Source organism: Pinus tabuliformis, chromosome X (genome assembly GCF_031772625.1).
Source record: "Pinus tabuliformis cultivar Carrire ecotype Pingquan chromosome X, CPIR1, whole genome shotgun sequence".
In the NCBI taxonomy this organism is placed as follows: domain Eukaryota; kingdom Viridiplantae; phylum Streptophyta; class Pinopsida; order Pinales; family Pinaceae; genus Pinus; species Pinus tabuliformis.
In genome coordinates, this window is record NC_142308.1 from 862,727,297 (window position 1) to 862,752,576 (window position 25,280).

The 25,280-nt window shown below is 34.4% G+C and overlaps 1 protein-coding gene across 1 annotated transcript in view; it reads right to left on the bottom strand.

Annotated features, from left to right (window-relative positions):
- Positions 1-240: 240 nt before the first annotated feature.
- The window catches only part of LOC149142436 (uncharacterized), a 274,916-nt gene continuing 249,876 nt past the window's right edge, over positions 241-25,280 (bottom strand). The window contains exons 10-12 of the mRNA XM_089451481.1: positions 9,570-9,665; positions 9,319-9,411; positions 241-369 (exon numbers count right to left, since the gene is read on the bottom strand). Coding sequence (XP_089307607.1) covers positions 241-369; positions 9,319-9,411; positions 9,570-9,665 — 318 coding nt within the window. The remainder of the gene's footprint in view (positions 370-9,318; positions 9,412-9,569; positions 9,666-25,280) is intronic.

Here is a 25,280-nt window from a genome sequence, read left to right on the forward strand (position 1 = left end):
AACAATTTCATCTCTGCATTGGTCACACTAAGTAAGTAATGATATTGAAAATATTAGAGACATAAATTATAGATTCTGCTTCAGGATCCATCACATTAGGATTTAATCCTGTCAACGTTTCTAACCACATTAATTGGTTTGAAACATTGACATGTGGTTTGAAGTGTCAACAAAATTAAATTGTAATGTGATGGATCCAGAAGTAGAATCTCTAATTAACTCTCCTCACAGAAGCCTTAGTTAACAGAGATAGAATTTGCTTAACAAATAACCTACCAAAGGATTGATCTTATTAGGATCACCACCAGGTTGTTTTATACCATCACACATGCTAGCAAGATCAACAATTGTTGGCACACCAGTGAAATCCTAAAAAGGTAAAAATCAATGTCAAATTAAGTATTAAACCCTCCAAAACGTTAAAGATACTCAGATAAAAATGACCAGAACAAGGAAAACTGCAGTGCATTCTGTCCAATAACCAATAGTAAAGGAAATGCATGAGGCATCGATGTCATTAAACTCACATGGGGAATAACATGAGAAGGTTTAAAAGGAATTTCAACTTTATTTGGGGAAGTATTCTTCCAATCAATAATTTTCTCCATGTCATTCTTTTTGACTTGCAAATTATCACAGTTGTGAATTGCTAACTCGAGAAGAATTTTGACATAATAAGATAGTCTATTTGCAAAACGGGATAGAGAAATCCAAACATCATCCATGCCCTCCTTGAAAACTAACCAAAAACACAAAGTATATAATTATATTTATTTCAACAAAGTTAACTATGTGAACCTAGGTAATTTTAATTTCAATAACATAGTCCACCAATAAAAACAAAGTAGTCATGGACATATTCAAGAAGAGTATGCCAAGTAAGTCATTAAATAAAAGAGATTTTTCTTAACCTCACCAATTGTACAAGAATATGTACAATTATTATAAATTATGGTTCCAAAGAGGAAGAAAGTGGACACTGGAGATAACAAGCTAGTTCAACCTCCAGAAGTGATGGCTATATACACTAACAAGCCCCCCGATGATTTCAGAGCACTCCAAAAATGAGCTAGTTCCCACCTCACCCTCAACCATCAGACTCAAGAGGCCCTGACACCATTAACTTCATCATCAGATCTATCTCTCTCACTCTCTCTAGATAGATTATTGAGTTGTCCATTTTTCCAGTCATAGACAAACTCACTTAGTGTTTTGTATATGTACCTTTGTCTTGATTTTATACATGGGTTCTGATACTAAATAAACTTTGAGAAGAGACAAGATTAATTCTTACAGTTTTAAGAATAATAAATATTTTTCTCATTCTTGTTAAGGACAACACATTTTACTAAACAAAACACACTAAATTAAGATGACAACCTAACCTTTTATGCCCTCCCTTTAGGCAACTCATTAATAAGGTTCTTCATACAACCACCCACTCAATTAACACATCAATAAAATGGCTACTAAATTAGTTATCTACACTTGAAGCTACTTAATACCTTTTATAACCCTCCCTTTAAGCAACTCATAAATAAGATTCTTCATACGCTCATGCATAGATGAAATTAACTAGGGATATATAGACAACACAGGAATAAAAACACTACTAAATGAATTATCTACACTTGAAGCTACTTAAGACATTCAATTAGAGATAAAGACCACAAGACATGGCACTTGGATCATTGGTGACAACTATTAAGTAGAGCTTTGTATTCCCCTTTCTGGTTTTAAAAATTAAAACACTGCTTATTAAATCTCGCAAATGCAATCTAAGGCAGAAATTACTGTATCTGTTGACAAAACATATGTTAAATTTGTGGTTTCTAGAGATAAATGTAAAATTTTGATTCTACAGAAGATATTTTCTCCAAGAAATGTTAGATAAAACAAATGAAGATACATGTCCTTGGATCAGTGAGAGTTGTAAAGCTGTAATACTTTCCAAACTCTCCTCCACAAGGTTTATGAAAGCTAGTCAAAATATGCTTGAAAGCATTCTCAGTCGCTACACCAACATATCAAATAGCATCATACGAATAAGATGTAGTGATAGCTCACTATCAAATTCCATCAAGTATTAGCTCTTGATGAATGAATCATTATGAGAAAGTCCAAATAAAGGGCTTAATGGCATCCTTGCAGTGTGATGAGCCTCTAGTGTCAATAGATTTCAAGTGTTCAGATATCTCCTCAATTATGGATTCATCACTCACAATGGTGATGGGAGATGATATGGTGAAAGTGGTTGCTTGGTATGACAATGAATGGGGTTATTCACAGAGGGTTGTTGATTTGGCTGACATCGTTGCCAACAATTGGAAGTCTTAGACAATTAATTTCTCCTTGCTCAACCTAAGTTGCTACATAAAAAATATGGTTGTTTTTGTTTTCCATTATTATTTGCTATGAAATGAGCCACTTAGTCTAATCTATGTAATGTATGTTTTATGTTGTTTATTTCATGACAACATTATGAATAGTTTTTCAAATTATATTACAATTTTTTTGTTTTTGCAAGGTGCTTTGCATAATTATTTTTCCCCTCTATTGGTAAGGGGTGCCTTATTCAACTTACTGACATCATAGTTTCAAGCTCATAGTGTGTATTTATAAAGTTTATTTTCTGAATTACATTCTGAATCATAGAAATTTTTTATCAAAAAATTATTGAAATTGTTAATTTTTTTGAGAAATTGTGTATCATGATTGAAACCACTCATCTTGGTAAATGGTATTGGGACTTGGAGGACAAGATAACCTCCTTGCAATTCAATCCCTTGTGATGCTTCACAACCATCAATTTTCACTCAATATCCATCATTTGATAAAGTGCAAGGGCAAGTTATGTGCCAAGAGGGAAAGGATGTGGGATTGGCCTTGCTTGTCACCTTAGCCTATGAAGAGGGGATAGGTAGATGAGTGATAGAGGATGTGGGACCCTTTTCCCATTTGTAACAAAAATGGTGGGTTGTTTTCCAGGATAAGTGGGCCCCCAAAAAAAGTGTACACACTATGATAAAAGGAAAAGAAAATACGAGGGGAGAGGGAGGGAGTGGGCCCCCAAAAAAAGTGTATGCACTATGATAAAAGGAAAAGAAAATACGAGGAGAGAGAGAGAGAGAGAGAGAGAGAGAGAGAGAGAGAGAGAGAGAGAGAGAGAGAGAGAGAGAGAGAGAGAGAGAGAGAGAGAGAGAGAGAGAGAGAGAGAGAGAGAGAGAGAGAGAGAGAGAGAGAGAGAGAGAGAGAGAGAGAGAGAGAGAGAGAGAGAGAGAGAGAGAGAGAGAGAGAGAGAGAGAGAGAGAGAGAGAGAGAGAGAGAGAGAGAGAGAGAGAGAGAGAGAGAGAGAGAGAGAGAGAGAGATACGAGGAGAGAGAGAGAGAGAGAGAGAGAGAGAGAGAGAGAGAGAGAGAGAGAGAGAGAGAGAGAGAAGGGTGATTGAGTGATGACAGTTCAAATAAAGGTGGCCAAGGAGGTGATGTTGCAACTTCTTAGGGTGACATGTGGACCTGAGGTGCCACAGCAAAAACCACATCAAAAACATACCAGATCAACAAAAGTTTCCCTATGTTAAAAAGAAAGGGTGATAGGGTGATTGAGTGATGGCAGTTCAAATAAAGGTGGCCAAGGAGGTGATGTTGCAACTTCTTAGGGTGACATGTGGACCTGAGGTGCCACATCAAAAACCACATCGAAAACATACCAGATCAACAAAAGTTTCCCTATGTTAAAAAGAAAAAACAAATGGAGCCAAAATCTTATTTTGGCCATAATAGGAGAAAAAAACTCCAAGTTAGATGAAAATTTTGGGTTAAGTTTGTAATGAGGAAAATCATAGAGGTGCCAATGAGGGCCACTAACCAATTATGCACCTGGTCCTGCTTCATATCTTTTGTTGAGCATTATCTTCTGGTCCTGCTTCATACCTCCAGTGTTACTACATGCATTGACAAATGATGTGTATGTTGGGTATCTGGTGAGATGCCATGCTAAACCACTGCTACTCATACATCATCATGTAGAGTAAGGTCAACACCAATATATCTTCCTTCCTTCTGATATTTTATGATAGGAATCCCCACATCATATTTATATTTATTAAATGATAGTAACAAAAATGGCATTGATCGTGTCTCATTACTTCCAAATGCTTTGATCATCGTGAAGAAAATGATAACATCATACTTATATTTATTAAATTGTTGTGACAAAAATGGTATTGATTGTGTCTCGTTGCTTCCAGATGCTTTGATCATTGTGAAGAAAATGATCAGGCAACCTTTGCAAGGCCCTGGTAGCATCTTCAAGTTCCTCATAGTCACAAGATGATGAACTCATTCTTGCAATGTATCTTCTCACGTAATGTTTCATGCAATGGTATCATCTATAGGTCACTCTTCAAGAAAATATACAGATCCTCCATATGGCAGTTACAAAGTAGGATTCTTAAAAATCTTGAGAGGAAAAAAAAGGGTTTATGTTTCAAGGATCCTCGTTTAATACCCAACACAATTGAGGGTACCAATCTACAAAAAAATAGATTCACCTCTAAAATGATGGAAAGGGTTGCTCCCTTGCAATAATTTCTCAAGTGAACATTTTGGAGATTAACTTGACACTATGGGTGTCACTACATAAATGCAAGTGTTTTAAAGAATAAAATAGGCATTCCAGTTTTTGTCTTCATAAATTAGAAAGTACTGCTGAGCATGTATTCCTTAACCTCTTCTTGGTCTACAATGTAAATCTTGTTTTACAAATATTACCTACCACCTCCATATATGCCCAACCAATATTGGACAATGATTCATAAAATTCCTCAAATCAAAGGTGTTAATTTAACTCCCATAATGACTTCATATACCCTATCATTTAACTCCACCAAACTACAACTCGATGTCATTTGAAATAAAAGTTATTTTAAATGTTCTCACTTTTGCTTCATTATCACACCTACCATCTACAACATGAATGCTTGATAGAAGTTCATAAAATTTAGAATTTCCAGGCTCTAAGTTGCAAAGGTGTTCCACTTTAACTCACCTACCTAAAAAATGCAATGAATTCAGGATGCATAAAAAAAGGACCTACACAACAGGATCATTTTATAGTGTCATCTTTCTTAATAAAGTCTCGAGTCTATCTAAAATAATATACATGATCAAGATGATAAACTATGCAAAAATAATATTTCTGGCACAAGACTTCTGATTTGTGCTCTATCAATGTTTTTCCAGCTCTGTCCATGAGTTCTGGATGACTGCAAGTACAAAAAATTAAAAGAGATTAATTTGGTAAAAGAGAGAAATAAAGAGATACTTACATCCTTATAATTTTTACAACAGATATAAATTCAAGATCAAGTGTAAGAAACTTCTAAATCCATGCAGATGTTAGCACTAACTACAATCAATAATATGATTTAAATTAATTCTTTGTTAGAAAGGAAACAGGGAAGTGTTGTTAATATTATGAAATAAATTAAGAGCACAATAAAAATGTATACGGAAAGGAGGCATATCTTTCAAACAGAAAAGTAGCTATCCAGGTTGAAAAACAAACACCTAGCTATAAAAATCCACAAAGGAGGTCATTGAAGATTCTGAAATACATTAAGAGCACAATAAAGATGTAACTGAAAAGAAGACATATCCTTAAAATACAAAATTAGCTATCTAGGTTGAAGCACAAACACCTAACTATATAACAACACAAAGGATATCGTTGAAGTATGTCAAGTGGAGGGTTGGAATATTGGGAGCAAAAGATCAGATTAATGAAACATATCAAAAGTTTATGTTGAGATTAAAAGATTTAAATCATTGAAGGGTATGGATAGCCTACAATAATATTCCTACCATTGACCTTTGGAGAGTTCATTTCACATAGCAATCAAGCAAAGTCTTTATGGTTGCTTGAAAGTAACCAAATGGTGTTATAACAAGCATATATATTAGTGAAAGACAAAGAATCAACTAGAAGAGCTTGAATGTTTGTTTATTAACTGTAACCTACCTCCAAGTTCAAAATTGGTAAGAACCAAACCTTTCTCAAGCCATATTTATTCTTTGTGCCAACAGAACAGGGTGCTTGCGAGCCGAAGGTGGGGGATATCCCTATGTGTGGATGTGTCATTAATACAACAAAATGAACAAAAAAAGACCCGATGTATTATTTATTTAAAGACTTAAACATAAAATAAAAATGAAATGAAATCATATTTATTTCAATTTCTATATTTAAATCTTAAGCAATTATAAACTAACATAAATCCATCTTATCCTTACATCTATTAAACATTGATAGGGATAAAAAAAGGCAAGGTGCAAACCTCAAACATCTTTTCTCACACCAATGGATATTGTTTGAACTAAAATTAGGGGGTTGTAGCTATACCTGTACAACTTGTTACAACAAAAAAAATGGGAGAATTCTATCTCCAATACTCATATCTGTCCATCTCCATCTCAAGATAGGCAGGACGATGAAAACGCTTTTTTCACAAATTCCATTATCTAACATAGCTACTTGGAAACTATTTTACAAACTAATTAGATAACAAGATACATAGATAGATCATACCTAATTTTTCAATAGGCCTCAAAGTAAGTACCCAAACTCGGCAAGCAAGGATTGTAATCCCAATGCTTTATTCCATTTAAATTCTTGTTCTCACATTTCTTTCACAGATTTCCTCCCTCTCATGACTGGCATTGAGCTCAATGTTTCTTTAAAGACACTTGCATAAGTGAGAGTTCGAATGTCTGCTTTTGTTACCCTTAGGCTAAGGGAACATCTTCCCTTACTATCTCTAATCATTTTTCCTCCAATGGATTGTGAATTTGTTGTTTCACCATTTTACCCTTGTATTTCTTCTCCATTTTTGCATTTTTGCCTTTTTTATTTTTTGCACTTACCTTATTCTGAGGGAACATCTTCCCTCACTATCTCTAATCATTGTTCCTCCCATGGATTTTGAATTTGTTGTTTCACCATTTTTCCCTTGTATATCTTCTCCATTTTTGCATTTTTTTCCTTTTTTTATTTTTTGCACTTATCTTCTTCCTGTCAAATTTCTAAGGACTTCTTGTGGCTCATTTCCCACTCCTCGCTCATATATTTATATTCCAATACATGAGAAATATCTTTGTATTCCATATGAGGAATACACATATTTCAGTCCTAGAGGGATTACTCAGACAACAAGGCTCATAGCCATTACAAGGAATACTCATTATGAGTTCAACACATTGTGACATGTAAGATTTCTCCCTACCACATGCGCTAAACCTAATTGACTTTCCATGAGAAATATATTTATATTCCATATAAGGGATATACTTATAAGGAATATACTTGTTTTGGTTCTTGATGGATTTCTTAACAAGGATTGAAGCCATCACAAGAAATATTCAGTATGAACTTTGTTAGCCCTTTACAAAGCCTTTATTATTCAATGAAAGATTCACCAAGATCTTACAAGATTTTATAATTCAGTGAAATATTCACCATGATTTTACAAGATAATATAATTTGCTGAGAGATTCGCCAAAAAAATTATATATACATATTATATTATTGATAAAATCACCTTCCATTTTTCCTATGTATCATGGGGATGCGCCCATTTATTATACATATAAATTTATGGGGTTTCTTAAAATTTTCCCTGTAAATAAGTCTCTTGAATATTTCTTCGACAATATCCCTCTCATGAGTATAAGGCCACATCTGTTTGACAACAACATAATGACTAAGAACCACAGCTTCAAGATCATGTCTCTTGAATCTTATCTCTCCAAAATGATATGATTCAATTTCATTGGCCTCTTTCATGGCTTGGCTGGTGCTATCAACTCCATAGTATCCGATCTTGATAGGAAACTTAGGCCATATTGACCTCTTTTACCTCTTAAGAGTACCAGCCACTCGATGAGTAAATTTCTCATATAATGTTTCTAACAACACCACTATGTTCATAACATATAAAGGTAGCAGATGAGGAGCTCTTGATGCACCATAAACTCTGATGTATGGAGTGTGGTATGGAGGTTGTTCTTGTTGCTTTGTAGAAAGATTTAATCCTTAGAACATACAACAAATGAGGAAGATAATACAACTATCATGATATGTCTCAAGTGATATTTGTAGCTATAATGTTCATTAACAATTTTTCTTTCGCTAAAAGTGGTGGAGAAAATATAGTTATTGTAGATTTGGTTTTCTATGGTGATGATGAATAGACATATGCAAGATGAATATATGTTCCTCCCTTGACATGTAATTCCCAAAGGAACCTACCATCAACCTAGACTCACACACCATATTTATTTTATTATCCTTTATTTCCCTTTTAGATAAGGACACTTGCCCCTTCCATTATTACTATTCACTTTACTGCATCCTATACTAGAATTTCAGTATTTAATATTCCCATTGGTTCTGGGAAAGGTGGATTCCTTGAGAAAAGAAAGAGATTTATTGTTTTGAGCAATTTTAATAGGTGCAAATTTGGAAAAAGTTCTATTTTTTTACTTTCTCATAATTATAGGGCTTACTAATATCCTTTTATGAGATTTTTTTCATTTTTTTTCTACTATATAACCTGTAATAAATGCCTAAACTACTAATTATTTTAGAAAACTTATACTAAATAACAGTGAGATGTCTTGCTGCTTCCTCCGGTCCCGTGTCATTGCATGTTGGATCCTATTCTCCAATGCCCGTGACTTTTATCATCTAAATCATTATTTTCTTGTCCTTGTTCTCACATTGGTCTAACCTCATCAAATTAGAGGCCACCGAAAATTCATCTATGCTCAATTATCTAACATGTTTTTATTAGAGGCCACTGAAAGTGCATCTCTGTTCATATTTTCAACTAAACTTTTTAAGAAATTGCACTGTCTGAAGGAGGGCCAATTGTTATTTGATTTGCAATAGAGTTCTTATAATTCAACAGATTTGGGAAATATTGAAACAAACAAACAATTGTATTAAAAAATAATATTGATCTTATCTATAGTAGCAAAAAACCATAAATAATTTCATCTCTGCATTGGTCGCACTAAGTAATGATGCTGAGAATATTAGAGATAGAAATTACAGATTTTGCTTCAGGATCCATCACATTAGGATTTAATCATGTCAACATTTCAAACCACATCAATTGGTTTGAAATGTTGTCATGTGGTTTGAAGTATTGACAGAATTAAATCGTAATGTGATGGATCCAGAACTAGAATCTCTAATTAACTCTCCTCACAGAAGCCTTAGTTAACAGAGATAGAAATTGCTTAACAAATAACCTACCAAGGGATTGATCTTATTAGGATCACCACCAAGTCGTTTTATACCATCACACATGCTAGCAAGATCAACAACTACTGGCACACCAATGAAATCCTGAAAAGGTAAAAATCAATGTCAAATTAAGTATTAAACCCTCCAAAACATTAAAGATACTCATATAAAAATGACCAGAATAATGAAAAATGCAGTGCATTCTATCTAATAACCAATAGTAAAGAAAATACATGAGGCATCCATGTCATTAAACTCACCTGGGGAATAACACGAGTAGGTTTAAAAGGAATTTCAACTTTCTTTGGGGAAGTATTCTTCCAATCAAGAATCTTCTCCAGGTCATTCTTTCTGACCTGCAAATTATCACAATTGTGAATTGCTAACTCGACAAGAATTTTAACAGATAAGACAGTCTATCTACAAAAAGGATAGAGAAATCCAAACATCATCCATGCCCTACTTGAAAACTAACCAAAAACACCGAGTATATAATTATCTTTATTTCAACAAAGTTAACTATGTGAACCTAGGTAATTTTAATTTCAACAACATAGTCCACCAATAAAAACAAAGCAGCCATGGATGGATTCAAGAAGAGTATGTGAGATAATTCTCAGTAATATGACAAGTGAGTCATTAAATAACAAGAGATTTTTCTTAACCTCACCAGTTGTGCAAGAATATGTACAATTATTATAAATTATGGTTCCAAAGAGGAAGAAAGTGGACACTGGAGATAACAAGCTAGCTCAACCTCCAAAAGTGATGGCTATATACACTAACAAGCCTCTCGATGATTTTAGACCACTCCAATAGTGAGCTTGTTCCCACCTCACCCTCAACCATCGGAATCAGGAGGCCCTGACACCATTAACTTCATCATCAGATCTATCTCTCTCACTCTCTCTCGACAGACTCTTGAGCTGTCCATTTTTCCATTCATAGATAAACTCACTTACTATTTTGTATATGTACCTTTGTCTTGATTTTATACATGGGTTCTAATACTAAATAAACCCTGAGAAGAGACTTGATTAATTCTTATAGTTTTAGGCAGAATAAATATTTTTCTCATTCTGGTTAAGGAAAACACATTTTACTAAACAAAACACACTAAATTAAGATGACAACCTAACCTTTTATAGCCCTCCCTTTAAGAAACGCATGAATAAGTTTCATCATACAACCATGCACTCAACTAAAATCAACTATGGATATACACACAACATAGGAATAAAATGGCTATTAAATTAGTTATCTACACTTGAAGCTACTTAACACATTTTATAACCCTCCCTTTAAGCAACTCATGAATAAGATTCTCCATACACTCATGCATAGATGAAATTAACTAGGGCTATATAGACAACACAGGAATAAAAACACTACTAAATGACTTATCTACACTTGAAGCTACTTAAGACATTCAATCAAAGATAAAGACCACAACACATGGCACTTGGATCATTGGTGACTTCTATTAAGTAGAGCTTTGTATTCCCCTTGCTAAGGTTTTAAAAATTAAAACACTACTTATTGAATCTTGCAAATGCAATCTAAGGCAGAAATTATTGTATCTATTGACAAAACATATGTTAAATTTGTGGTTTCTAGAGATAAATGTAACATTTTGGTTCTACACAAGATAGTTGCTCCAAGAAATGGTGGATAAAACAAATGAAGATACATGTCCTTGGATCATTAAGAGTTGTAAAGTTGTAATACTTTCCAAACTCTCCTCCACTAGGTTTATGAAAGCTAGTCAAAATATGCTTGAAATCATTCTCAGACGCTACACCAACATATCAAATAGCATCATAAGAATAAGATGTAGTGATAGCTCGCTATCAAATTCCATAAAGTATTAGCTCTTGATGAAGGTAATTACCAACAAGCATCTTTTGTCAATGCATTGTCATTATCCGGTATTGCATTTCGTATTTCTGCCCTTAATGATGTGATTTATTAATAACTTTAAGCAAACCATTTAGTAGTAGAATGTTGGTTATGAAATAATTTTATGAACCATTGCAACCAATGTTGGTTATGAAATAATTTACTAGAATACTAGGTGCTTAAATTCATTTTAAGACACACAAAGATAGAGGAAATTATAAGTTTTTATTTGCAAGTCTACTAGAACATTTTCATCTATATATTAAGGATCTATTTTTTGGGAAGTTAACATGCTAAAAAAATATCTTTATCATCATTAACCAAACATCTATGTCAAGGAATGATATAAGATGTTATCTATGTAAGTATTCTATAGTTAACACATCATATTTATTTATTACTAGAATATCAATTACTCCGATTCATACAAAGAGAACGTAGAACAATGAAACAAGGGTGATAATGAAAATTAAGACTCATGATGAGGAATAACAAGAGGTGACAATTAATGTCTGAAAGTATTTTTGGATCGTTGTAGGATATATTAGGTGAACTTGTTATTCTATATATAATTTGTATCAACTCTTCACTTTCCTTGAAAAAGATACCACCTCAAAACCCAGGCCCTTAGAACTCATAGATCTCCTTAGGCATCCAGTATGATGGATAATCATACGGCATGTGATTTTTATCCTAGAAGTAGAATTAGCCCATCAAGATGGCATTGCCAAGAAGATTAATTACTTGCACTAAGATTAATCATGTTTTATATCTCTGCTTGGAATGATTTCACCTGAAGCATAGTGATTAGAAATCATTCTTTTCTTTGCATATTTTATTGGAAGGGTCCCACCTGAAGAAATATTTAGACAATAGGTTTTTGAGAATTGGAAGGAATGTTGCTCGAAGATGAAAACATCCAGAAAACTATTTAAAGGATTTATTTTCCTTATTTTTGAGTTTGTGTCATCTATACACAAAATTGTATCACCTAGAAACTGGTCTTGCATGAACAATATGGTAGTATACTAGTGTTTGGAACCTTAATTTTTAGGAGATCATGCAATGTCATTTGTATTATGGATATCCTCTTTGGGTATATTTCCCAAAGATACCCATGTATTAAGTCTCCACATGCATATTTCCCAAAGATACCTATGTATTCAGTCTATTTCCATAGACCATCAGTGAGGTCTCATTTATTCTCGTATCCATTAAATATGGAAATGGGAGTGAGAATGGAATCTTTCTTACCATCTACCATGTCTTCATGTTTCCATAAAATCCTCCTTAATTCTAATAAATTTGACCTACTATGAGACATAGATGACAAACCTCTAGATCTTGGTGAAGATAAAGAAGGCTCCAAATAAATATGTATTTTCCAGTGAGTAGGCATGACTCAAAACCACAAGTTGCAAATAATTTGAGTAGTAAAACTCTCTCTGTACCATTTCCCAGGGGCTTAGAAACAAATCAATATTCCCATAAATATAGTATAAACATTGGGAAAGCATCCATTACATAACTAAAAACCAAAATCAATAGACAAAGCATGAACTGAATGTTAATAAGAACAACTACCTATTTGAAAATCAAGATTGGTTGTAGAGGCCAAATAAACATATAAGCCCAATGATAGGGAGTAAAGTACAAATCTTTAAACTCAAATGTCCAATCCTATGAATTTCAAATTCAAAACTAGTATGTCCATATGCAGAGAGATTAGAGATATGAGAAGCCAAATGATGAACACAAACTGTACTTGACAGAAGAGGAACAAACAAAGTGAAAGTGAAAAGAAAATCAAACCTAAAGAACGTTGTTGAATTCATGTAGAGATGCCTATCTTCCTCCAACTGGATTGAGGATGAGTTTTCTATTATGCCATGTGACTCAAGGTGAATTAAATGCAAACCTTCATTACCATTCACCCCCCCACCTTAGACATGTATGAGGGGGCTTTAAGTCTCTTTTTGTTTATTGCTCTGTCTCTTCGTGTTTGTTTGCTTGTGTGGTGTTGAATTTCATTATTTTCCTTACTATATGCAATATATTTTGTGGGTGCATATAAATCATGAAAAACTATGAAATGGTTTGCAATTCACTTCTTCCTTGGACTTTAGATAACCTTGTTGATGTAGGCTTTTGACTTTCATCAACAAAAAGGGCCTAGGATAAAAACACTCAATGTATGGTTCCCATGTTCATTGGTGGATCCTAAGTTTGTGGCACTAGTTGCTGGATTCATTTTATGAGTTTTACAATTTCTATTAGTTTTCTGTGTAAGTTATAAAAATAAAATGCAGAAAGTAAGTGCAAAAGTAAATCCTAGTACTCTGAGCAGGCTAAAATGAAGTTGGAAGTGAAATGTGATACAATGCAAACTACTAGCATACAAATCTACTTATAATTCTTGTGTCCTTTATCCTCATGTAATTGCAAGGTGGCTTGCATCAAGAGGAGACAACACTATTAAGTGCATGAGACTTGCAACAAATAGGATCACTTATTAGTTTGGGCTTCAAGTGATCTGGCAACACAATAACTTTAGTTGTTAGCTTTTCTAGTTGCATCTGTTTAATATATAAGTGAGGTATGTAATCACCAAGGCCCAATTTATTGGTATCCTCTACATCTTGAGCCTTGTTTCTTATTTGAAGATCTAGGAGGAATGAAGGAAATAAGATCCAAACCATCACACCATAAAACCCAAGCCAAGCTCCAATCTCCAACAATGAAATTGATTGGTTGGTTGTTCTGGTGAAGATGTAACAGATGCTTTATCAAATAGTTTCTTGCCATTAAAATCCTTGTATTTTTGTTGTATATGTTGTAGGTCCTTGCTAATTAGTGTTTCTCAATCGATAACCTTAGAATCATATTGCCATATATTTGACATTTGCCAGCAAATGTTTTGACAGAAGTAAAAAGTGACTTAACCAACATTCTTCTCATCATCTTGGTCATGAAGAAATTATCGAGTATACAAAATTCCTCCTACACTTGAACTCATCTACAAAATACCTCTTACCCTTGAGCTACAAATAAGAACTCGTTAGATTAGATGTAGTATTAAATGTTGAATCTTTGATTGGTCTAGTTTGAGGAGATTATATGTAATATTAAAGGTTGAATCTTTGATTGGTCCAGTCTCAACTCTGCTTCTATATGGAGAATAACGTGCAAGCTCTTTGGATTTTGCCAGAGCCAAGTGATAAGAGGGTTACCAAAATGTAAGAGTGTATAGTTGTAGTGTTCTCCCATAAAAGTTTGGTTTGTACACCTTCAAATTTCAATAACATCTATAGCATAAATGCAATTTAGATTCTTAGAGAGGCCCCAAGATTTTGGACACCATCTTCTATCAGAGGGGTGGGGAAATGTTGGTTTTATAAGCAACCTAGAAATAAAAAACAACATAAAACCCATATGTTAATTGACCTCTACTCTACATAAATTCAATAGCAAGTCAAGACATATTTTTTCTTCAGATTCCAATAGAATAGTTACACCATCCTTTTTGGACAATATCCCATGGAATTTATTTTGTTTGGATGCTAAAGTTACCAGTCCCCAAAGTACAATATGTATTCAAGATGGTTGATTGAGAATAGAGGCAATATATAATTGCAAGGTGAGTTATGTGCAAAGTAAAAAATTATGGTGGTCTCTTCCATTGGACTGGTCATTGTTCATCCCTTAGTCCATAATATTTGATTTGTTACTCAAATTTCAAATATTTGTTGTTGGAGTAATTATAATCATTGGATGTTTCAATTTAGAGCACGTAAATGTTTTCACCTTCATCCTTGTTTCCCAATTTAGAAGTTAGAGTGCTAGACCGGTAAGCTATAAAGTGCAGAGTCTATTTCCTTTGCTGGCAAGAAAAACTAATGTGGACAACTCCATTGTTGAGTATTGGCTTTGGCACAATAATGGGTATACTATATCTCAAAGACTTAAGGCCTTTCATAAGGCGTGCAAAGTGCCAAGAGTTAAACATGATCGTGTTGATCCTATCTCTAAGGTTCATCTCTCATTTATCTAAGGAACCACAGATATGATTGTCCATATCCTTAAGAAGATTAATGTCACTTTCTCGTTTAGGCCTCTCCATTCCATTAAGAATTCACTGGGATCAATTAAATACCCTATTGACCTTAAGGACATGAAGGGTGTCTACCTTGTTCCCTGCTCCTATGGTATTCCCTATATTGGGGAAACTGGTAGGTCTATTAAATAGAGAATCCATGAGCATGTTGAAGATATTAGACACAATCGATCCCACTCATCAGCCCTAGCCGAGCATGCAGAGAAAAAAAACACCATGCCTACATTGAAGAGTCCAATGTCATTGCCAGGGTTGGTTACTTCCACCATAGGAAGCTTAGGGAAGCGATTGAGATTGAAAGGCATGCCAAAAATATTAATAGGGATGATGGTTGGAAATTAAGTAAGTGCTCGATTTTGGCTCTCACTTCTTGATTCCTCCCGCTCCTCTCCATGGTTATTTTTATTTCTAGCTTTTCATTTTATTTGTACTATTGTTTTCATGAATATTTTTTCTTGTTTCCTCCTTTTCATTCATTTTATGTATCTACCTTGTTTCCCCTCTTAACCTTCATTTTTCTGAATTTTATAAAATTTGAGTCTTTCTCTTACTTTTATTTTGCACATTATTATTATTAGGTCTCTTAATATATCTAATAAATGTATATAACTTTTTATATTTAATTTTAATTAGTAACCTCCTTTTCATTTTTATATTTTGATTTCTTTAGCTTGAGTTCTCTTCCTTGATCTTAGGTATATTTTTGGATTAAGTTAGCCCCATAAAATTTTTATAAACTGATAATATCTAATTAATTATTAAAACATTAAAATAGAATATTTACTCAAAATAGATTTAAAGACTTTGATATAATATTTCACTTACCTTGAAATATTGAATAAAATATTTTATAACAGTTAGTTTTAAATAAATATATATTATTTTAACACTTTAATTAATTATTAAGATTAATATAATATTTATTTATTCCTAACAAATATATAATATTTTAATTATTTTATATTTATATTTAATAATTTATATTTATTTTTATTCCTAACAGCTAGTTTTCAACCAAATACATTTTATTATTTTTAATATTTTACTTACTTTATTAACTAATTTATCATTGACTAGGTTTCAACAGCGAATTATGGACAATGATCCATCCATACTATTTATTCTTTAAGATCGATTGATTCTTCACCTTGTCCTGAGGATGGACCACATTAGTTGGTTGAAAGCGTCGAACAAATCCTGATTATGTGATTAATCCAAAAGACATCTATCTACATTATGGATCACAAAAGTCTTATATCTAACAAGCCAATAACACATCAAGACCCCAACGGGAGCATCAGACATTGGAGGTTTAAGCCAGCAATTGTGTATCAAAGTGGATCCACAACCACACTATTAAGCCTTACTATATGTGGCTTCTGAATAACTATTCTTTCTACTCTTTAGTATACCGCTATGAATATCTATGTGAAGAATTTATACATCTCTAGTTTAGTACTAATTTACTAACAATGATTTTCATTTCTATTTCTGGTGGTCTATTTATTGTGAACTCACAACTCTACCTATGAGTACTTCTCATAAGCTAGTCTTTAATGTTAGTGTGATGTAATTTCAATAGAATTATTAACTAATAATTATAATAATCAGTGGTTTCACCAACTCATCAAAAGGACTCGAAGGATTGTATTAGTGCCCTCAAATATTATAATATTAGCACTTAAACTATGCATTTGTATCCTTACACTTTTTTTGGTTTGTCTGCAGACAATCTATGGACATGTACAACTATTCAACTTCCCCCAGTACCACCCAAGAAGGATGGTTCCAAAAAAGGCCATACATGACAAACTGACATTAAAAAATGTTCATGAATTACCAATTCCCCAAGAATACAACTTTGGACAATCACTACTGAAAGGTTCGTACAACCTACTTCATTTCTGTTACTATGCATCAAATTTGTTGATTTTTATATGCAAAATTATTTCACATCAAATCTGGGCCTAATCAGTTTTTACAAATCAACTAAGCTATTTCTAACTAACTTGATGAAGAGGTGCAATTTCAATCTCAATGGAAAGATTAAAAAACCCAATAGCATAATTTTATTTGGTGTAAACCCAGAAACTTAAAGTAGATTTGATTCTTAACAAAAAATAGCCATGTTTGCAAAATTCTTACTACAATAGTGGTCTCAATTTGCAAGAATGAATGTGCTATGTGGTCTTGGAATCTTAACAACTCCATATTCTATTAGAAAAGGAGGATAGCTGGGATTGGGTGTGCTATTCATAATTTATTTACTTTCCTACTACACAGGTGTACTCTTAAAATGTTGTTTGGAAAGTCAACTAGGACTTGAGACCTATCTTGACATAGCCTAGCGTACCCTTAGAACTAAGGGAAAAATACTAATTTCAGTATGATTTCTTTACTTCTCTAATTATAATTTTGAAGAAATCATTATTAAGAAGGGATAAGTCATGTTATTTTCTTAATTTATTGAATATTACAATAGATAACTTTACATAGTACATTAGGGCCTTTAGGCATCTCTTCGTAATTAATATGTAATGTTTTTAAGTTCATACTCTAAACCTTCTTATGTGAAAGTGAGCTTGGAGTTGCAAAATTCATTGAGACACCTGAACATTCAACAGAAAAGAAAATCACAAAGGATAAGTTTAAGATTGTTAGCATGAAAGTGAAACAGGGCAAAGAACATATCCCTGAACTGGTAAATAAGTTCTTCATTTTATGCTTTATTTTCTCTGTTTTTGATGGATTTCAGATTGTATTTGGTTTTTAAATTTACAGAATAGTGCAGAATAGGCTTAAAACATTTCAAAGGATATTTTGGTTTGGAAATTAATTCAAGAATATATCCTTACATGTTGTTTTGATTCGATGAGCATAAGGAATTTGCGGTCCTAGAATCAGTACTTCAAGTAGTTTTTCTTGATCCACAATGCCCTTGTAAGGTACTTATAATTCTCTTAAGCATTGAAACAATCTTCATATTCATTTGTATTTCTACAATATCTTGGCTTCTAGGGGTTGTATTCAAGAATATGCTAGCACAAACACTTCTAACTAAATCGGGGTTTGATACGACCTAAATGTCTCAAAGCTTGAGGATGCATATATCTACTTCTACTTTTCAAGGTTCGGTATATTCCCATTTATATGAACTCCAAATATGCATTAGTAAACTTCAGAACCTTAATTGTATATCAGAACATAGGAGCTTGTTCTAGGATTATATGTTTTATTCTTTTAGTGGGCTGATGGGCTATTGATGATTTGGTCCATTTTTCGTTTCAAATAAGTGCTCCTTGTCAAGAGTCTTCTCCATGGTGGTGATAATTGTGAATATAGAATTGCTTCTAAATCTATATCCTAATCAAGTCTTCAATATTACAACTACTTTGTATATATGACTTGTGTTTATAGTTTTCTGTCACATTTCAAATATTTTGAGATAATGCTTCATAGTAACTGAAGGTTGTTACTCATTTTGCATGGTTGGTTAGTTGGTTGAGTATGCTTGATAAATAGAAAACATTTCCTACTCTATCAAAGAAATTGGTGGTTGGTTGCTTGAATATGCTTGATAAATAGAAAAAAATCCATGTTCTATCAAAGAAAGTGGTGGTATCATTGTTTGCCTACAGTAAAATGTGATTATACTCCATACAAAAAAGGTAGAACTGATTACAGGCCAATGCTCATTAACATATCAATGCTTGTGATTATGTTGATTAACTTTCTTTCACCTAGAACAGGGTGAACATGACAGGAATAAGTTTGAACCCAATTTTTATGTACCTAAGCACCAAGTACTGGGTTGGATTTCATTAGGCTTAATAATTCCTAAAGACAAACATTGCATACTCAATACAACTAATTAAGGCCGCATTAATCCTAACCTTTAGATATGATATAATTACCCTTTATCGACATAAACTTATGTGGCTTTTGATCTTATGAATGTACTATTGGTCCTTTTACAGGCTATATAATAAGGAACCATTTTCATTACCATTTGTAACAGGTTCATCGTGGATAGTCAGACAAGGAAATGATGCATATTGAAAAGGTATGTTTCATCTCATATACATATAAAGTTGGGAGCGACTGCATGGAGTTGATCTTCAAGTTTTTCCCTCATCTTCCATCTATGAACTTAAAACAAGGATGAGGTGTGAATTACTTCAGTGGAAAATGAGACTTTAGTGTAATGCGACCAATCATTTATTTTTCCCTATGATCAAAAGTTGGCATGTGAATGCATATGGGTCCTATTTCAGTTGTCTGAACTGCTAGGAGGACATCCTCCATGCTAGACTAGCCAAAGCTTCTTTCACTTTCCTTCCCACTATGAAGGAATTTAGTATGAGGTGCTTTAGTCATGTGGTTCTTTATTGTGTTCTTTAGGGGGAATGGGGATGGTGAATCCTGGTTTGCTCACCTTAAGTGATCAGTTAGCTATAGGTGTGTGTTGAACCTCAATAACCTTTGATCTACAAGCACATTCAACAAGGATCGGTTGTTGCAATTTATAAATGAAGACTTGAAAAGGTTGATAATATATCTATTCTTGGAAAATATATTGTTGATTTTCCAAAGCACCAACCAAACTCATTGAGTGGACCTTAAAACTTATATTATGGTGGAAAAATTACTTAAACATGGTCATACTATGTTAATCAATATTCCACAATTCTGTTTAACAAAACTTGACTTAAATATGTGGTGTCTGCTCTTCAAGGGTTATAACATGGTTCCATTAATATGAACTATTTGATATAACTTAAATGGATACGAATATCATCTACTTAGGAGAGAGTTATTGAGAATATAGTACATTATTAATTTAGAATGAAACCCCATAGGGATGTCCTATGCAAATGTAGTAATAACTCTAACTCTAATACATTATATAAATAATAATCATAAGGCATTCGTGTTTATGTAGAAGCACACAACCTCCAACTCCATGTTAGATACGTATTGGTCTCAATGCCCCATATGTATTGGTCTCAACACCCCATACATTCATGGGGAAGATTCTGAAGGATAGTGCAAACATGACAAGAACATATGGCATATTTGTAATGCAGTAAATTTAAGACCGAGAACTGTAGCACCTTGGATCTTGTGTGAAGATATTTCTGAGAGTTGCTCAATATGTGGAAAAACATTTGATATATACAAAAATGTATGAGCCATATTATAGCTTTTTTTTGGTCGTAAGAATTGAGAGGCAATATCCATGTGATTCCTCCACAAATCCCTAGAGTGACATGGAACTATAACAACCTAATACATCACTATTAGGGATCCATAAGCATTCAACTATGGACATTTAATTGGAGGCAAATTCATTGAATCCAAAGAATCATGGTCTTTGTCTCAAGTATATATCCAACAAATGTGTTTATGAGAGCAAAGAGTTCCAAGGTTGTGAGGAATCCTGTTTGGAGGGCTATTATGCCTTAAAAGAAAGGGAAATACATACTATTGGGGATCTAGATGCATTCAACAAGTAGAAAACACCTTGAATCCAAAGAACGATGGTCTTTGCTTTGAGTATATATATCCAACAAATGTGCTTGTGAGAGCATAGAGTTCATGGTTTTGAGGAATCCTTGGTAGAGGGATACTATGCCCTTTTATTTCAAATAATTTCATCTTCACAAATATCATTTCAACCAAATAAACTAAAAATTATATGCACACAATTCATATATACAAATAAGTAGTGACATCCCACTATGTGGCTCTTGTTCATAATTGCATCATATATACTCACTATTTTTCACTTTTTGGCATGCAAATCAGTCTTTTAGAGGCATATTTTTAAGCTGCCACAACAAATTCTCATGATTCACAAGGTGAGAAATCAATCGTTGGTGTAATTGCAGATTATAGGTTTGATTATTATGGGTCATTTAGTTTCACCTCTACTAGAGTATTCAACTGAACATATTGAGTATCTTATATGTAACTATTTTTCCCTCCACCCACTTTTCATAACTTCCATAACCATTAGGTAGGGACCTACAACTTTGATGTTATTTTTCTTGCTTACTAAAAGATTTGCCAAGAATTTAAAAAGTTTTATAATTTATTGAAAGTTGTAGAATTTACAATTTATAAAGTTTCAAGGTCTAATTTTTTAAAGTCTAATTCTTTAAAGGGTGCTAGCTCAATGGAAGAGCACCTACATTACAAGTAGGAGGTTGGTGGTTCGATTCCATCGTGCCCTGATATTCATATGGAATGATGACAATTAGTTTTTGGTGACAGAGACTCTTTTGGCCATCACCAATGAGCTTATGGTGACATTTTTCAACCCTCACCAAAATATGAAATGGTGATGGTCAACGAATGCCACCATACATATGCATCAATAGTGATGGCCATAAAAGGTCCATCACCATAAATCATTGTTGTTCATATGAAATGGTGATGGTCAACGAACATCAAAATATATATGCATAAATAGTGACGGCCATGAAAGGTCCATCACAATAAATAATTATTTTCATATGAAATGGTGACGATCACTATCCATCATTATAATCATTATTCTTGATGGAGTTTAAATATCACCACAACACCTATACTTTTGGTAACACTACCTTTGGTGAGGTTCACGTTTTTGGTGCAAAGGCTAAGGTTCATCAACATTGCTCATATGAAATGGAGCCAATCTCTATATTTCATTATGAATCATTATTGGTGACAAAACTTAAATGTCACCACAACACCTATACTTTTGGTGACGTCATCTCTGGTGACAGAGGCTCTTTTGACTATCACCAATGAGCGTATGGTGACATTTTTTGACCCTCACCAATGTCCTTTTTTCTTATAATTCTCATTGGGAATTCCACCATAGTACCACTTTAAAAAATTAATGACAGTGGTTTAGAAGTTTACTAATGCATGCTAGTTTTTTTGGTTCATTTTGTTGTATTAGTGACGCACCCACACATGGGGATCTCCCCCACCCTGGGCTATCAAGCACCCTTCTTCTGTTGGCACAAAGAATAAATATGGCTTGAGAATAGTTTGGTTCTTACCCATTTTGAACTTGGAGGTAGGTTACAGTTAATAAATAAACATTAAAGCTCTTCTAGTTGATTATTTGTCTTTCATCAACATATATGCTTGTTATAGCACCATTTGGTTACTTTTAAGCAACCTGTTATGCTCTTAACCTGCAAGACGATACCAGAATACCAAATATGTGAAGAAATATACCAAGAACATAGAACAATGAGAAATAACAGCAAGTATTTTATTATTCAGAAAGCAATGTTCACTTGCCTCTTCGAGGGGGCAACCTCCAATAGAGCTGAGCTCAATTAAAAAATAAGACATGATGCTCCTCAAAGGGAGTCTCTATACTTTATATAGGATTCATACAGGCAATACCATGGGGCAATACCATGGTTCTTATTAATACCATCTATCTAATACCATGGCCCATTTGCAACTAACTGTGTTCCCTTCATTAAATACAGGTTAACCACTTACAATTATTAATATGAGCTTTATTGACTCTTTACTTAACTATAACTATGACTCGATCCTATTACATAAATAAGGGAGTTAGGGTTGGACCCTAACATGCCCTCCCCCATAAGAATAGCCTTTCCCTCAAGGCTGAAGCTACGGAAACTGCTGAAGGATGGTGGCTGGTTCCTAGGTTTCATCTTCCGGAGAGGTGTCTTTCCACTTGACGAGGACTTCCTTGATTGTGCGGCCACGCAGGTGTCATTCTCATGTGTCAAGAACTTGTTCAGGTTGGAGCCAGATTGACCCTTCTTCATCCACTTCAAGTAGACTGGTTTGAATTCTACAATGGTTCCCAATCACTTTCTTGAGGCATGAGACATGGAAGACTGGATGGATTTTTGTAGTGGGTGGAAAAGCTAGCTTGTAGGCGACTTCTCCAATGCGCTAAAGTACTTGATACGGTCCGTAGAATTTTGGAGATAATTTCTGACAACCCTTGTCTTTGAGTGATGTTTTCTTATATGGTTGTAGCCTCAAAAATACCTGATCCCCTTCTTGAAATTGGTGTTCTGAGCGATGTTGATCTGCATGTTGCTTCATGCGTTTTTGGGCTTGGTGAAGATTCTCTCTAAGGTGGACCAGCATGGTTGTGAAGTTCTGTAGGAGTTGATCTACTACTTGTACCTTTGAGCATCCCTTGATATAAGAAGTAGGGGAAGGAGGGAGTTGACCATAAGTTGCTTCATATGGAGTCATTTTGGTGGTGGCATGATAGTTGGTGTTATACCACCATTCGTCTAGTGGTAACCACTGTACCTAGAGATGTTGCTTTTCTGAAGTGAAACACCTAAGGTAGGTCTCTAGACATTTGTTGACTGCTTCATTTTGACCATTAGTTTGTGGATTATAGGAAGTGTTGAGTTGTAGTTGGGTACCTTGTAGCGGGAAGAGTTCCTACCAAAAGTTACTGGTGAAGATCGGGTCACGATTAGACACAATGGAAGTGGGCATGCCATGCAATTTGAAGATTTGATCCATGAAAGATTGAGCGACCAAAGTTGGTGTAAAAGGGTGGGGTAGGGCACAAAAATGAGCATACGTAGAAAGTATATCCACAACCACCATGATGACTGACTTGTTTCCTGACGTTGGAAGACCTGTAATGAAATCCATAGAAACCTCCGTCCAAATTGAGGCCAGGATGGGCAATGATTGTAATGTGCCTGGGGATTTGACTGTTTCTCCTTTATGGCGCTGACAGACATCACATTCAGCTACAAAAGTAAGAATGTCCTTTTTCATGCCTATCCAAAAAAATGATCTTCGAGTGCGAGCATACGTCTTCTGAAATCCTGAATGTCCTGCAGTGGGAGATGAGTGCAACTCTGCCAAAATGCAGCTTTTGAGGGTGGATGTTGGTGATATTACGACTCTGTCCTTGTAGTGAAGAATCTCATCCTGCCACGAGTAGCCCGCTGTGGAATTTGGATCTGTCTGCAATTGATTAATGAGTTGGGAGAGCCAGGGATGTGAAAACCATTCCTTGCGAGCCTCTTCAATCCATTCTAGAATGGGAAGGAAAATTGCGAGCAGGGTACTTTCCTCCTCAAATTGGCGAGATAACACATCTACTACAATATTGTTGCACCCTTTCTTGTAAATTATCTCATAATCATATCCCAGCATTTTGGCGAGCCATTTATTTTGTTGTGGTGAGGATAGGCATTGCTCCAAAAAATATTTAAGGCTTTGATGCTCTTTGCAGGTTTGGAAACGTCGCCCCAATAAGTATGGTCACCAGGTATCTACTGCATGTAAGATGGCCATCATCTCCTTCTCATAGGTAGATTATCCCAGATTCTTCCCACTTAGTTGTTGGCTCGTGAAGGCCAAGGGTTGACCTTCCTGGATTAAGACCACCCCAATACCCGTGCCAGAAGCATCACATTCAATCACAAAAGGTTTGGTGAAGTTGGGTAGTGCTAAGACTGGAGTGGAATACATGGCATGTTTGAGTGCTGTAAAGGCCTATTGTGCTTCATCATTCCAGAGGAATGAATTTTTCTTGAGGAGTTGAGTGAGGGGCCTAGCAATACGACCATAATTGTGGACAAATTTGCGATAGTAGCCTGTAAGACCCAAAAATCCTCTCAAACTCTTCAAGGTCTTTGGTTGAGGCCAATCCTGCATTGCTTGGATATTTTTGGGGTCCACCCTGACACCTTCAAGCCCCACAATGTGGCCCAAATACTCAACCTGTTCCATGCCAAAAGAGCACTTGGAAATCTTGAAAAATAATTTATGCTTGCTAAGCAGTTGCAAGAGCAGATCTACATGCTGAAGATGTGTAGCCCAAGTGCGACTGTAGATGAGGATGTCATCAAAGAAAACAAGGACAAATTTTCTGAGATATGGTTTCAGTAGGTGGTTCATAAGGCTCTGAAAAGTGGATGGGGCATTGCAA